This window comes from Rhynchophorus ferrugineus, unplaced genomic scaffold (assembly GCF_030347505.1).
Source record: "Rhynchophorus ferrugineus isolate W39M unplaced genomic scaffold, kcgeb_rfMv2 rfM3, whole genome shotgun sequence".
Taxonomy (NCBI): domain Eukaryota; kingdom Metazoa; phylum Arthropoda; class Insecta; order Coleoptera; family Curculionidae; genus Rhynchophorus; species Rhynchophorus ferrugineus.
Window position 1 is genome coordinate 30,992,449 of NW_027472582.1, and position 17,478 is coordinate 31,009,926.

The window sequence follows — 17,478 nt, forward strand, 5'->3', positions numbered from 1 at the left end:
TGCAAATGGTACGAACAAGTTGTGATAGGTTTGAAAATTTTAAGTACGGAGAAGTACGGTTATAGAGGTAAAATTGTGATTTTGTATTCATGAAAAACCACCTGGAAAAGCTTAAAAAGACTAGTTAGTTGACCAGGTATCGTTAAGACTTCATAACCTGTTTGAGTACTACTACACCTTTTATAAACAAGACATCAAATATTGAGTGGATACGTGGATGGTTTCAAAAAATGATAGATTCTTTCGATATAGTATTCTTAGTACTTATAAATGAAATAAAGTTTCGATCTTTCGTAATAAATGCCCGATATTTATAAAGAACAAACCGAACTAATTTGTACTTCTAATATTATAAAATCATTAGCAACACAAACAACATTAAATTTTCATTATATCAAGTATAATTAATTTTTTGTTAAAAATAAAAACTATATATATCCCACAAAACAATGAAAATAATGAATATATTTTTTAATATTGCTGGCTATTGTCTGGAAAACAAAAACAGATCAAGTAGAAGTATGAGAGTATCTATATATACAGTTTTATTTGCTACCATATAAATGGCTTTTATGGTGATAATCAACGTTCAACCTACAAATATTAGTAATTTTGTCGGTGTAATTTTCTTGAGAGCATTGAAGGTGCTTAGATGGGGAAAATACATAACGGTTTATTTTTATTTATTGCCACAATAAAATGTTTATTAAAGCTTTGATTTTATGTCATAAACTTCATCGTTAATAAAACAGAAATTCATTTTAGAGCACTGTAAGTCGTAAAGGCAGATTCCTATTAATATTTTTTTCTTAATTTATTGTTCAGCATTTATATTGACATATGCTCATTTTCTTCTTTTAACAAATGCTGATTCTATTGTCATAATGTGTGTTATTAGTTATTCTAAAATAACTGACTCAGATGAAATTGTGGGTACATAAAATAATTTTTTTATACTCCACAATGAGTGATTCCACAATCTGCCTTATAGGCAATAAGTATTTCTTATGTCTATATTATATAAACATGACATGTAGAAAATCACTTCATTAAGCGATCTCCTGTATAAAATATTATCTTAATTAATTAGTCTTAGTCTAAAGCTTTTTTAAAGTTTATATATGTCCAGTAATCAGATCAGGTGGTGTTAAACGTTTTAGTCTACGCACTTCACTATCACGTCGCATGTTTAGCTGGTTAGCGAGTATGTTGGGATGCACTGACGCTCTTTCGAAGTACTCTACGCACTAACACGTTGAATTACACTCATTATAGGTTCAAGAGGAATATCGCGTTCTATCACTTTATCTGAAATATAGTACGGGGCATCAACAATAGCATGCAACACTTTATTTTGGAACCGTTGAATGATGGATATATTAGAATTGCTAGCGGTACCCCATAGTTGGATTCCATATGACCAAATAGGCTTGAGTATAGACTCATACAGCAATACCTTGTTATCTAATGATAACTTGGATTTGGGCCAGATGAGCCAATACATTTGATTTAATTTAAGTCCAAGTTGTTTTCGTTTAGAGAGTATGTGTTTCTTCCAGGTTCGATGTTCCAGGCGTCGATCTAAGTGCATATCAAGATATTTAACATGCTCCGCTTGACGATGATTGATATTCACTGGTGGACATGTTCTTCTACGCAAGGTAAACGTTACATGGGTAGATTTTGTTTCATTGGCTTTAATGCGCCATGTCTTCAACCATAATTGTATTTGCTCCAGGTGAGTTTGTAGGTTTATTGATGCTGTGACTGGATCTTCATGGGATGTTAAGATTGCTGTATCGTCTGCGTATTTTGCCACAGTAGTTATTTTTGTGGTAGGCAGGTTGGCCGTATACAGAAGATACAGTACTGGATCCAGTACACTACCTTGCAGAACTCCTGAATATATGGGATTTAATTCGGTATATTTATAGCCTTGATTTACAATAAAATGTCTATCAGTGAGATACGATTTTAGTAACTGATAGTCCGGATGAGGGAGAAGTTTTTTTAGTTTAACATGCAAGTCCGTATGCCATACTTTGTCAAAAGCCTGAGATATATCTAGAAAAGCAGCCGAACAATATCTTTTGGCATTTAGATCAGTGTTTATTTTGTTTACAAGTCTATGCACTTGTTCTATAGTCCCATTCTTATTGCGAAACTCAAACTGATGTTCTGGAATAATTTTTAATTCTTCTATTATATAGTTTATCTCACAAATTAGCTCACTCTATTTTATGAATTTCATAAAATATCATCCCTATTAGTTACATAAACAACAACAGTAAACAACTTTCTAATAGTAAAAATCAAACTAAGTTTACAATAAAGTTTCATTTTACTTTATATTATTTATTGTAAACACTATATATTAATATTTTTTGTCCTTAATATAGTTTTGACATATTAATTGGATGGTTAGAAAGGCATTTTTATGCCATATTCTAGTATGTCCATATGATAAAAATACATATAACACATTTAAATATCATGTATGATTGTAACATCTGCTAGTGGATCATTGGTTTATTTTTAATAGACATATATTAGTCGGATGAGTCAATACTTGAGCTGAGTGTTAATTTCAATTATTTTATTTTTTCCAGTGATGCGATTTTTGTAATTCCAATTTAATACGAGGGTAACAAAAATAGTTTACACTTACATTTACAATACTTAGTTATGCAATCACCTATCATATGTATTCCTTCCAATTAAGACATCATTGCTTTCATTACTCGTAAAAAAAGTTGTGTCAGAAATGTTTTCCAGTGTTTAAAATTATTTTTCAAATTAACAGCAAGGTATTGCTGGGTACTAAATAAAGCTAGTTGGTATATTATAACTTAACCTATATGAGTTGTAATAGTCCAACAAGTCTTGTTTAGGTTGACATATTTAAGCGTTAACACCTTATTAATCGTTTTTATTGAATTAAGTTACGAGGAAATTGAAGAAAAGCTTTGGCTTTGAAAGTGAAATTTTTCAGATAAATATTTCACTATGACAATTGATCCATTGAGTAAAATTGGTAGCGATCCAATCATAGATCCTTTTTGGGATTATATTGCGAATTGGGAAACTATTATTTATCAAGTATCTATTAAGTAAGCAGTGATGCTAAAATGGTTCGAAACGATATTTTCATTATTTTTGGATCATTTTCATCGCATGTGAATGTCTGGAAACGGTTGAGTTTTCAAGTACCAATCTGCTTCGAACTTCTTTGAGAGTACCAGCTAGGTTTTCATACAATAAATATTGCAATTCATTGTCCTCGAATTTGTTTCGAACAACCATATTTGATGTACTTCAGCAAAAGTAATGAATCTCGAAAATACAATTTTAAACGTCCAATGATTAGCGCCTGTAAACACTGAATAACTCATTAATACTAATGGAAAATCGTTTCTTTATGCATTAGGAAATGTCGAAATTGTCGAAATTAATAGCTGGTTGCTTAGCAATTATTCATATTGATGTTACGCATTTACGTTAAAAGATATTGCTGATCAAAATACATGCAAACACCTAATAACCAGTGTTCTGACCAAGGCAAATAGGATCTTGGTTCGTCATTGTTAGCTAGGATTAAATTAAATGATTAGAGCAGTTTCACCGATAATTATTTCTAGAGAAAGCTTAGTCTAAATGTAATTGTTATTCGATTAATTTTGGAAGTTTTGATCCAGGTTCATTAATAAATCCAATTAATTATTAGAATATCGGCTTAAATTAATCCATTACAGTATTACAGAATATAGAGTTAATTATAGAATTATTAAAAATATAACTCTTTAATTTAAACAAATCATCCATGTGTTATTATTAAGCAAATACAATATAAATTCTACCAAGTTCAAATGTATTAGTTTAAGATTATTTATAATCTTAAATTGTTTATTTTTTGATATAATATAATTAAGGAAAAACTCTGATATGAGTATTTTTTCTCTTTAAAGTTAACGTATCATTCAAATTTCAAAAGCAACTACTATGTACTTGGTTTTATTATAATTTAACATTAGTGCAACAGACTAAAATCCTCTTTGAGTTACCGCAACCCTTCCAGTGCCAAGCAAATGAATTATTCAAACGCCACGGCCTCTCTGTGATTTGCTTGTAACTCTTAAGTGGTTAATCTCTTGTGGTTATAATTACTCCCTTGCAGAGAAGTATTTATTTGAATGTAAAGGGCGTTAACATTGAGATACAAGGGGGACATCGTCGTTTGAAAGGGTTTTTGTTTATAGCTCAACATAGAGTATTTACCTACAAATAACGTTAAGCAACATACCTCTATGGTAATAAAAACGACAGTACATCTCAATTTCGATATATAATATGGAGAACGATAGACTTATAATAGTTTTCCGGTAACATATTTCTAATACTGACGCCATACAAATGTTGCCGAATCAATATAATTAGAATTACAATAACGTATATTGAGTCAAAAAAATACCCGGAATAAGTCAGTAAAAGATACAATATTTGTCTACAACTAGTAATTTGAGTTATTCAAGATCTGGAATTAAAATATGAAATAAGGTTAAGAAATCATAGGAACATAGAAATCACAAGATTGAAGCGAACCTATACACTTGAACTTGTATAGTGTATAATAAGTGTTTAATCACAACTTTAGCTTAAGTAGTCTAATTTTATTTTAATTTGGGAAATACACACTAATGTCAACACTCGTCCTGCTTGTAGGAATTCATGCAAGTAGATTAGAACAATAATAACACATTTATTTTATAAATTAAGATTATACCAAGCATATTGAATGTAAGATGAAATCTAGTTATCCACGATTAAAATCAATTAACTGCTTAACTTCACAAACGGCTAATAATTATTTATTATCGATCTTCTTTTCTGTGTTATAACACGTTTAAAAAATAATTCGATTTAACTGTCTCTCAACTGTTCATCGTAGGTATTAAAACTCATGAATATTCATTCTTTGTCATTTTTTAACTAGCTTTTTTTGCAAACATCCAGTGTGCTTTTGTAGATAATGCCTAACTGCATACAAATAGGGATACTACTGACATGCTTATCTTGATCTAATTTTTCAATAACTTCATGAGCTTCATTTAAATATACTCTAATTGTACTTTAAGCTGATCATATATATATATATATATATATATATATATATATATATATATATATATATATATATATATTCAATCACTCAATTTCATATCGCCCCATAAACGTACCACCACAATGTACACACTCCAGCACATTTTCCGCTTACTTCTTTGTATATGTTGTATATTCATTGTATAATGTTGCAAAATGTAATACAAAATAACAATACCATGGGTATAATCAGTATATCAAATGTTGGATAATATATAACCAGGAAAGTGTAATGATTATTATGGCTATAAGAAGAATATATCTTAACCATTCACGAAATATGACGTTAAATATAAATTTTATTGACAGATTCAAACAATAATGACGTAATTAATATAAAGCACTCTCCCAACTTTTCTATTAAACATTACAAAAAAAGTTAATTTGATTATTCTCGAATTTAAATAATTAAATAACGAAGAAAAAGTTTACCTATTAATCACTGAAAATTCTAGACACTTTAAAGTGTTTTATTATCTTAGATACTAATTTTTTGTACCATCGAATTTTAACGGAATAATTGATTTCATAAGCAAGCATTATATTAAGCGGAATATTTAATTTTTGTCTGACCTTGCAGTACCCAGACCCGTCTAGCTTCAGCATCGATATTTTTAAAATTATATTACCCCAATATACCAATATCTCTAGTGGATTTTTTTATTTTTAAAATGAACACCATCTGTATCGATAAACTATACATATTCTAGACTATTTAATTCTCCAAATGCCTTTGGGTTAATATAAAATTCAATTTGGTTATTATATACTGCGGGAAGCCACCTGCGATCACAAATAGTATAGTAGGAATGTTTTATATGTAATGTACAAGGGATTTATACCAAAACTGGTAACAAAATAGCATCATAAATAATCGATTAGATCAAGAAAAATCAATCTTTAAATTAATTGAAATATATTAATTTGGATATTTATTTTAATTTAAAAATATATAAATAATTAATTCGTAGTGTTTTACAAAAAAAGTAACAATGAATCATTTCCTTGTTCTCTCGAACAATCTTAAATTTTTCCTCACAAAACAACTGTTATTAACATCAACTAAAATGCATTTGTTTTATTGAATATATATAACAATAGTTTATAGTTTATGAAGTAAGCCTTGTTAGCCTAGTAGGTAAGCCTTGGTAGCCTTTGGGAGTTGGTTTATGAACAGTAGAAAATGCTTGTAAGTCCTGGAAATGACAAACAAGATAGGATATTGTATCTTTCATTGAAGAACAGGATTTGTAACCTGTTTCAACCGCAAAAAGGAATTTTTATATCGAATTGATCAATCCTCCAAGTTGTGGTTTGTACCTGGTTAATCATTAATTGTAGCTATTCTATATTTTTAGTGGGATTAAGAGGATGTAGTATATTTTGTACTGCACAAAGAACAAATGAACCCATAACTAGAGATCCATACACTGTAAATAAACTGTAATGGGTCGATAGATGAATTGCATCCTAAGATAGGTTCTCCAATGACAAATTATACCCAAAAAAGAGAAAAAGTAGTAGGTAACGCGAATTAATTCAAACGCCTAATATATCAAGTGAATCAAAAAACAAATGACATATGTAGAAAATGTTGTAAAACTCGAACTTCTTAATAGAAATTCAAAAAATCAACTGTGTGATTTTTCCAAAATGTGATTTTTTACTTAACTAATTTAAGTTAACCATATACCATATGGTTTAATTAATTATGAGATTTTTTATTGTAAATTTAAGATTTTATTATTTTTGGATTTAAATATTGTTCATTCTAAATTTAGATATCCATTTAAAATCTCCAGAGGTGATACAAAAAGTTGGATCATTTTCAAATCACCTATTGGAACAAATGACAATAAGAAATACTACTAACCCTACAGTGTCCAGCAGTTATATTCTAAAATCGGTTCGTTTAACTCGCATTTCCGCTTACAGAACGGCCATTCTTCAACGTTCGTTTGATGCGTACAGCAAAAGGTTGTTATTTTATATTGATACTCGAGAAATTGGATACATTTGCATGTCTCTCTTTCAGTCCTTGGGCCATGGCTCGAAATTAAGTTAACGTCAAATTTCAAACATTATTTATTTCTTTAGTGGGTAAGATCAATATGAGCTACAATGATAATGATAGATGCTATTTAAAAAAATTTTTTTTTCCTGTCGCAATTTGTAAATTTGTTTCAGAGTCAGACAATATTTTCCTTCTCATTTTATTCTAGTTAAAAAGGAGACGCACTGCTGTTCCATCAGGTCGAACCCGTAAACTAATGAGCCTGTCAAAGTCGTCCGGTTGTCAGACGTATACAAAATTCTTGAAAGCAATAAGATAAAAGGTTATAACTCTAACCTATAAACTATTGTGGCTGTATAATTAACTGTAGTTTTTAGATGTACTATAACGTTAAAATAAATTATATTTGAGAACATGTTTGTTCAATTATTTTATTTAGATTAGAATTTTGTAGTATCTTAAAGCCCTGAACTGAACTAATAAAACTCGGAGTTGATGCGGCAACATTGCGACGTTTTGACGTCATAAATTTAGATGACGTGTATGTACAAAATAACTCTGAATAGACTATTTTATAAATTGTATTACTTATTATTATATATCTTGATGTGGCTTTATATTTAAACATTGATATATTTTCAAAAATTATATTAGGTCTGAATCATGTTCTGAAAGACCAATGGTTGAAAATGTAAATAAAAAAATTATAATTAAATAAAAAATTATTTGCAAAAGACTAGATACAAAAAAATCCATGTACGCTGCATTGATGGTCAGAAAGGTTTTGTTGTGCGTTTGGTGGAAACATATACTATGAACCTACACTATGAAAATATTAAGAATATATGCCATCAAGAATAATTGGAAAGTCTCAAGTAAGCAAAATTTTGCGAACTTTGGCTACTAGGATTGATAGTGACACGCAAGAAGCTTACTCTCAATCTAAGAATTTCTTATCGCATCTGTCTTATAATCTGGCACCTGTTGCTGTCCTTGACGAACTATGTTGTTGCTGTAAATTTACCATCAAGAGAAGGTTTCTAAAATCTCTTCTAGTATTGTGACAAAAGAACTTCCATGAGAGAGACATAATGGGATTACCGTCAGAATAGCAACAACTTATCGAACAAAACTATCAATATCTCGCCTAAATCGGATTATTCTAAGCATGTAATATACGACTAACGACTTACTTAAGATAAGACTTCGATTTAATGCACAAATAATGTGAGATGACAACGTACCAATCTAACAAGTTCTTTAACATATTTATTTGCAACAATGGAAGTCCCATTAATTTTATTTGATGTAAATAAGCACAAAACTGTTAATGGTAGTAGTGTTATATAAAATTAATATTTTCAACTACAGACAAATATTTTGATGATATTATGCCTTTGTCTGAGTGGCTTCTAGCTATACCCTTATCAAATATTTTTTTAGATAAAGTGGAATATAGATTAATGCAAATTCGCATCCCCGATATTATATAGTTAAAATTATTACAATTTTAACGTTTATGGTTGTGAAAGAAAATGTGGCTTAACAAATAATAATAATAATTTCCCCATCTTGCACCTTTCTGGGTCAGAAAGATAAATAACATTTTATAAACGTTCAAGTTAGATAGTAAGGAAACAAGAAACGAAAGTTCCCTAAGTCGTTTCAGCTATACTAACCTGTGCACGACATTGGCTAGAAGATCGTTATGTTTCAACTTGTAATCCGTAGGAACTTTTTCATAGTTTACGGTCAGGGTGCCTGCTTGTATGCATCTCTCGTACTCTTCGGCGGGGTGTGCCCGAAACTCCCGTGCGAACACGTCCAAAATACGTTCACCAACCCATCTTCCTTTTGTGAAAGTTGTAAACGTGAAATAGTACGGATAAACTTTCCTTAGTCCTGGAATATAAAAAGATTAAATCGTTATTTTTCTTATTCACAAGATTATTTTATTTACTGTTAATTCAACCAACCAATTTTACTTGACGGTATTAATATTTAACATAATTCTCACTACTTATTTTATAATAGTAATGTTCAAAACACCAATTTTTTAAAATAAAAAATATATTGATTAACTTTATTTTTCCTTGTTTGAAGCGCCTTTGGAATTTTTAAATAATATCTTAAATCTTTATAACGTTTGGACATTAGATAACATACAGATACACAAATAATATATATCAGATAGAATGAAATATTTCGATTCTGCGCTTTCGTCATTCTTATTTATTATAGTCACTAATCTTTCAGAGACTAGTTAGACTTCTCAAAAATCAAAAAAAACACACAAAAAAAGTCACTAGCATTTAAAAAAATTAAGAAATTTTCCTTGAAATCTAAATAAAATGTGGATAATGTTCAGTCATATACTTACAAGAAACTTTATGTAGGTATAAAAATATATCTAACCTGTTAAGAATAAAAACTGTAGTACAAATATAAAGAGTAAATTATATTTTTAATGTGCTTTAGAAATAGTATACTGAAATATTTTAATGTACTTTGATACTTTACTGAAATGTATTATATAGTGTTATATTTAAAGCTACCAATGTAGATATAGTAAATATGTTTTTACAGAAAAAATTACATGTATTTTCATACTGTTCAAATGTTATTGTAGAAATGAAAAATTTTTCATTCATGTTGTATGAAGAGGATAAGATTTGCGTAGTTTAATGTCGAAGAATAAATTTTCTGTATATTGGGCTAATGAATTTTGTTCATATCCATTAAACATAAAAAATGTGAGCTTAAATCATGTTTTTATGTATTTTGAAAATGTGAAAATTTTTTTGGTCCAATAATTCCCCCAGTTCGGTTTTGAATTCAATTATGAATGAATAACTACCAAAAACTAGTAGAAAAAGAGAATATAGCTCGCTACATGCATAAATTGAAAAACTTGTCTGTTGTTTACGTAGACGCTTGTTTACGCTTGTCTGTAGCAATTTGCGTAAAGTGTAGGAATATTCGTTTGTTGTGTTTGACTTTGTTTGCCAGAAAACTCACTATTATTTAATGGAAAAAATTTGCACGTTATCAGAAAACACTGAGTGATATAAACTTCTTTAAGTTGTTAAAGGTTACATTTGATCGACGGGAGAATGGTCAGGACATTAGAGTAGGTCAAGGTTATGCGGAAATGGTAAAGTGATAGGATGAAATAGCAAAAAGCAAAGGGAAAGACACTCTTTTTCTTATTCCAGATTGACCAGCTAGAACCAAATGGTCTTTTTGCGACGACAGAGACCATAGGATACGACTGGGATTGACGTAGTTGGTTTAGCTACCGGATTTTGTGGATGGGTAGGGATTTGATCAAGTTGTTTCGTGTTCTAAGGCCCCAAGGGAGAACCTTACATTGAGCATGTCCGTGAAACTTCTCACCAACGGGATGCCTAATTCGAGGTTCCTCATAAACCATAGGCCATTGAGCAACGCGCGGACTTTCTTGGACTGGTACACTTAGAGTTTTGCAAGTTGCCTCTTACAGACGTACCTGTACCACACCTGTGCTCCGTAGAGGCAGACTGGACGATACACACAGCCACAGAAATTCAGTCTTGGTTTGAGGAGAATTAAAATATTATCATCTTCCCTCGCCAGCACAATCACCAGACCTCGCCATAATTGAACCGTTATGACGAGTTTTAGAGCAAACAGTAAGGAGTAACAGTTTTGGTACCAGAATAGAACAACATTCAGTTGGAATCAATTCAAACAGTGTATATGTCAGGTGTTGATATTTTGTTTGTTTGCATATTTTGTCCAGCCCATGTATATTAATTAAAATACTTTAAAGTTAATAAATAAATAAAATAAATGATATATTTATCTGTTCTTGATACTGCATTTATATAGAAAACCATCTACTTCTCTGATAGTTTTAATGTCATATTTTTAATAATTGAATGGTAAAGCTAAGCATTATGCTTACAATAGTGTAACTTGTAAATTCTAAGGAATACTCTTTAAAACGTGTTGGCAATAAATTAATAAATTAACGAAGCATACATTGTGTATTAAGTAATAAATATAGATAATAGGATAACGTAGGAAATAAGCTTCAAAGTTTCAATAGTCAGTCGAACAATAGTCACCATTTGGTACAGTAAAATTTCTGTTATTTGTCTAGATAAATCCCTGTTCCATTTTCTTGTTCTATTGGTAGCACAAACCCGATCTTATAACTATGAAATATAAGACAAATAATCCAAATAAAATTGAAACGGGGCCAAAAAAGTTCTGACGCATACAAATGATGGAATGCGGAAATGATGGATAGGAAACGCTTAGTGACGTTAATCTTTCGTAACACTGATTGGTGTTTGACTCAATATGACGAATTTTTAAAATTTGAATTTTTATTTCTAGTAAAATCTTAATGATCACACTTGTAACAGATCAAATGAAAAGTCCCCGGCCTACCATAGTAAAACACATTTTTTTGGCAAAATTAGTTTTTTTTATTCAACATAATTCCCATCAAGGGTGATGCACTGATTATAGCGACCTTCCAACTTTTCGATATCATTTTTGTAGTACGATTTTTCCTTTGCTTCAAAATAGGCCTCAGTTTCGTCGATCACCCCTAAATTTGACGAAAATTTCTTCCCAGTAAGCATTCTTTTGAGATCTGAGAAAAGGAAACAGTCGCTGAGGCCCAGATTTGGAGAATATGGTGGATGAGGAAGCAATTCGAAGTCCAATTCATCGGATTTTTGACACGGTGCACTGTCTTGTTGAAGCAGCACTTTCCTTTTTTTCAAATGCGGCAGTTTTTCGGCGTTTTCGTCCTACAAACGGTCAAATAATACTATGTGGCTAAAGTGGCTGTTGATGGCCCTTCCTTTTTCAAAGTAGCCAATGAAAATTATTCCATGCGCTTCCCAAAATACAGACGCCATAACCTTGGCAGCCGACTGTTTTCCCACGCTTTGGAGCGGGTTCATCGTGTGCAGTCCACTCGGATGACTGTCGATTGGACTTTGGAGTGATGTGATGGAACCATGTTTCATCCGTTGTCACATATCGACGCAAAAACTCGGGTTTATTACGCTTAATCATCTTGAAGCACTGCTCCGAATCATCAACTCGTCATTGTTTTTGGCCAAAAGTGAGCTCGCGCGGCACCCACTTTGCACAGTGTTCTTATACCCAAATATTCCATGAATGATATGATGTACACGTTCAGTTGATATCTTTAGAGTGTCTGCTATTTCATTCAATTTCAATTTAGGGTCGTTCAAAATCATTTTGCGGATTTTTTAAATGTTTTCGTCGGTAACAACATCCTTTGGGCATCCACTGCGTTCACTGTCTTTGGTGCTCATTTCACCATGTCTAAACTTAGTATACCAATCCTTGATGGTTAATTTTCCTGTGGCAGTGTCCAGAAACTCGGCATCAAGTCAAGTTTTTCGCTAAATTCCTTTTTATCCATTTTTTTCACAATAACAAAAGTTGCTTCACTCAAAATGCTATAATTCACAAACTAATGATCCGACAGTTGTCAAATTAATACACGCATCTTTTGACGGTTAGGGCTGAGTAAAAAACATATGGATTTAATTCTAGTAGCGCCATCTATGTGTCAGGCCCGAGATTTTTCAATTGACCTGTTATTTTAGAATTATTTTTTTCCTATATCATTATTACAAATTAATGTTTTTGTGCAGCTCTAACCCAGAAACTAATAGTTCATATATCTTTAATTAAAAAAAAAACGATGGACATTTATCGTACTGGAAATTTAAAATCACTAAACAGTTTTTACCCAAAAACTTTAATAATAACTCTCTTTATTTAATAGAAGAATTTTAATCTTTTAAGAATTCAATAACATTTTCAGGTCAATAAAAAAATAAATCCTACATTGTGATTTGGTAGATTCCCGCAATATAAGGAAACATTCCTGAACTAATAGACCAACAAACCTATAACTCCACTCGAGTAGACTCATTTATGTTTTCCTCGCAAGACAAACAACTCGAAATAACTTACTACACAACAATAAAAGAATGATAAAATAATGGTTCGTATTAGCTTACCGTTTTCAATGTAGTAAGACGTTTCGTTGTAGCGATCGTCTGTGAAGCCGGGCCGTTTAGCCTTGAGAGCTTTGGTTTCGAGCTTGGCCTGCAAATAAAGGGAAAAGAATTACTGTGGATGTCAACCTGTAGGACGGATAAAGATATATCGTCGCATTAGATGAAAAATTTATAGTTGAGGTTTAACAGGTATTATAGGAGGGGCAAATCTACGAAAATTTAATTAGTTTTTTCGCCACAAGATGAAGGCGAACAGTAATGTTCTATAAATTAGCACCAACATATTGCATCGTTTTGTACTTTCGCACAATTCTCGTTAATCTTATATTGTTTTTTCTTTTTAGTTATCATAATCAGTGGTCACTCATTCACTCTTTTTTATAAAATTGATAGTACTGGAGTTTATTTCGTTTTTAATCATGATAATCACATCTTTTAGATGCCTGTATGTATTTTGATCAGCCATATCTATCGGCGAAAATACGAAGTATCAATGTCAACAACTCTTAGTTAAGTTAAGTTAATAGTTAAATTTCATGAATTTGACATTTTTCTACTTAAAATATCAGTATTTATTTTAGTGTTACTGAGTTATTCAGTATATACAGACGCTAATCACGATACCTTCAAATTGCTTTTTCAGTCTTCAGTACTTTTATTGTTTAATTTGAAGAAATCTTATAGTAGTATAGTATAAGTAGTAGCTATATAAAGTAGTGACTATATATAGTAGTATATTAAAAATATAGTAGTTAGTAGATGTAATTAAAACGCGTTTAAAACCTAATGATGATATTTCTCCATCATATTTCAATTCCCGGTTTTGGTTTCAAAGATTTAAAATCAGTAGTTTTAATGAAATTGCAAAGAACGGCCTCGAGGATCTAATAAGGTCGAAGACAATGAATTACTTAAGCTCTTAAAGAAAATAAAAAAAAACCTAGCTGTTGATGAACCAACTTTTTCTAGACGAAAAGGAGGGGAGATATGAATACGAATTGGACAAAAATTAAATTTCGAACCATTTTTACATCGCGGTTTTATGGTTTGTCACGCAAAAAATTAGAGTTTTGTGAGACTGTGGCGTATTGTGGATGTTAAACTATCCAAAAGCCATCTAAAAATATTTGTAGTATATTACGAGCTTTAAAACTGAATTAAACTGTTACTGTGTCTATGTCTATCCATGTCAATTGAATAAATTGAAGGTCGCACTATTGCAAAACAAAACAGTAATAACGAGTAACAGCTTGGCTAGCATATGGTTTAGCAATATCGAAGTATGAAAATGGATCGATATAAAAGATCGCTACTAAACCAATACCAATATCGACACAGTATCGCTATAGTGTCAAAAATTCAGTGTCGGAAAGATGATAGAGTAAAAAATATTATATATATATATATATATATATATATATATATATATATATATATATATATATATATATATATATATGATCAGAATCATCAAGAATGATCAGAATACGATTATCATTATACGAAATATCAGATTACGGATAAGAATATATCGGTTAATACGTCCATATTCATATTATTTACCTCTTGGTAGATCCGTACAATAGGAATGATAACAGTAATCAATAATCATAAAAAGTATTGTTGAGTAATGAATGCAATAGGATATTATTTTGTACAAAATAATTTAAAAATTATACCCGATTACCAAAAAAGGTGCTTGGTATATTAAAACACTTTGTTTTTTTTCACACACTTTGTCATTTTCGATATTAGAAAAAAAATTATATATATATATATATATATATATATATATATATATATATATATATATATATTTATATATTTCGATATTCCATCGATTTTATAGATATATCGAAATTTTTCTACATACCTATGATGCAAATCTCATTTTGATATGTGCGAACTTAGACGATCGACATTTTATAATAATGATATAATCGATACTTCTTAGATGTATTACTCTAAAAAGAAATTAGGGTTTAGATCTGAAAAAATATTGATACACTGAATTACTATCTGACAAAAATATGGTTAAAATATCTATCGATATTTCTTCAACAGACCTAGATCGTTTGATGTCTTTATTTGCGTTTATGTGAGACCGTACCACACATATACACTTTATAATTCATTGTTACCCAACTTTATTGTTTGCCAACTATATACATTCATATCATATGATACTTAAAATGGAAAAAAACGCTTTTTCTGAAAAGCTTTATTTCAGCAGAAATAATTTAATTTAAAGAAATAATAAATACTTTAGAAAATTATAGGAAGGTTTTTCACAATTAATCATCAATCGTACAGATTTGAAAGACCTAGTAAGGCAAAATATAACATTGCGGATGATCATAGAGACCCTTGACTTATCAGGAACACACTAATCCATCGGGGAACCTATACAATACAGATGGCGGATTTTCTAACGAATATACAAACGAGGGAAGACGCAGAGCAAGCAGACAAAAACGACTTATTCCGCCAAGTAGCAGTGGGCGATACAAGCCCTAATGCTAATGCTCACAGATGAGTATTCAACGTAGTAATTTTAGTATAATTAAGAAATTAGATCTTATAAAAAACTATATAAAATAAAATTATAATATAAAAAACTATATAGTTTATTCATAAATAAATGTCAATTCCGAATCTCAGTAGCCACAAAAAAAGTTACAATGTGCAAAATGAGTAATATTACATATAGAATATATATATATATATATATATATATATATATATATATATATATATGCAATAATAAATAAGAATAATATATCTAAGAGTAGAAACGAAACATTCCCAATGGTAAACCCAAAAATAATAAAGTAATAATTAGTAGTGTAACGTAAGAAGATAGATATTGGGTGGCCCTATGAATATTGGTAATTTTTTAAAATACGCTGTAGTGAAAGGGAATGTGGGCTTGATGGAGTTTTGGTAACTATGTTAGATTTGATAGAAAATTTTCTCTTATCTCTTAATATCTTAAAGGCTGTATAAAACAACTTTTCTTGTCTATTATGAGAGCAAAAACTGATTTCAAGTAGCCGAAATAATAAATAAGTTGGCGATTATACCCCAGAATGTTGTTGCTACCGAGTTGTTATTTATGAAGCATGTTACTTTGAAAACTAAACTGCCATTATTAAACAGTAGATCATAACATACTGGAATAAAAATCTATGCTTAAAAAGCACAAATTAATGCGTTGAAGGACCGACGATTATCTTATTTTGGATATTCATAATATACCTAGAGGCTTTTAATCTTAGTTGTTATTTAGCCTAGACCGAGTTAAGAATAAAGAAAAAGTTTATACTGAATTAAATATTCATAAATGTAAGATACAAAATGTACAGCGTTAGTTTCGTTATGTTTTATTTAAGTATACAAATAAAAAACTTATAACATACTAACTTAAAACTTATTAACAAAAAAAACGAACTATTGCCAGCATTTCACTCAACGAACATAATAATACAGAAACGTCAGTTGGACTCTTCCAACCTTGATAAACGAAACCATTATTTTAATAATTAATTTTCATAGAAACACGACATGCTCGGTAGCATTTTCCCTCTCGATTATATTTAAACAATAAATGTAAACATCATTTTGCTGTCTTTGTTCTATAATTTATTAATTACCAAAAAGAGATAAACAGAAATGGTAATAAAAATTTGTTTTAAACTATGCTTTAGCGAGCGCAGCTAAAAACTATAAAATATAAAACTAATCTACTTAGTTCTAACGAGACTATGTTGTGGTAAATTTTAATTAGAATTGCCACAAATTCTTTATTCTTCAAAACTAAGCAGCGTGATAATCAACTGTCTGTAACATTTTGTAAAATAGAAATTGTTAGAAAATAGAAAGAGTATTACTATCAGATTTTATTTCAGTCCATAATTTAGATTTACATTGTTGATTGCGCCGAGTAAATATTCAACAGCACTCGATGACCCAAGCAGTCGAGAGCTAAGAAGAAGAAGAATATGTTATTTATAAGAAAAATGGCATATAGTAAAAATATGATCCAAAAATTTGCTTTCGTATAAGTTAATAATTAACAAATATTCTTTGCAACACTGCATAAATGTTAATTAATATACATTCATCAAAATTAATTAACAGTCCTAACAATAAATTATCAAATACAATTAATGGAATAGAATTTGGCATCATCAGTTTGATATCTGTTATTCTAAGAATGAACTAGGTAATTTAGCGTAAAAAGTTTTT

At 30.1% G+C, this 17,478-nt stretch overlaps 1 protein-coding gene across 5 annotated transcripts in view; it reads right to left on the bottom strand.

Moving 5' to 3' along the window:
• LOC143193586 (pseudouridylate synthase RPUSD2) overlaps positions 1-17,478 on the bottom strand; it is a 662,639-nt gene that overhangs the window by 15,096 nt on the left and 630,065 nt on the right. For all 5 annotated transcript variants that reach the window (XM_076399898.1, XM_076399897.1, XM_076399896.1 and 2 more), the window contains 2 exons: positions 13,231-13,318; positions 8,851-9,073 (listed from right to left, as the gene is read on the bottom strand). In XM_076399898.1, coding sequence (XP_076256013.1) covers positions 8,851-9,073; positions 13,231-13,318 — 311 coding nt within the window. The remainder of the gene's footprint in view (positions 1-8,850; positions 9,074-13,230; positions 13,319-17,478) is intronic.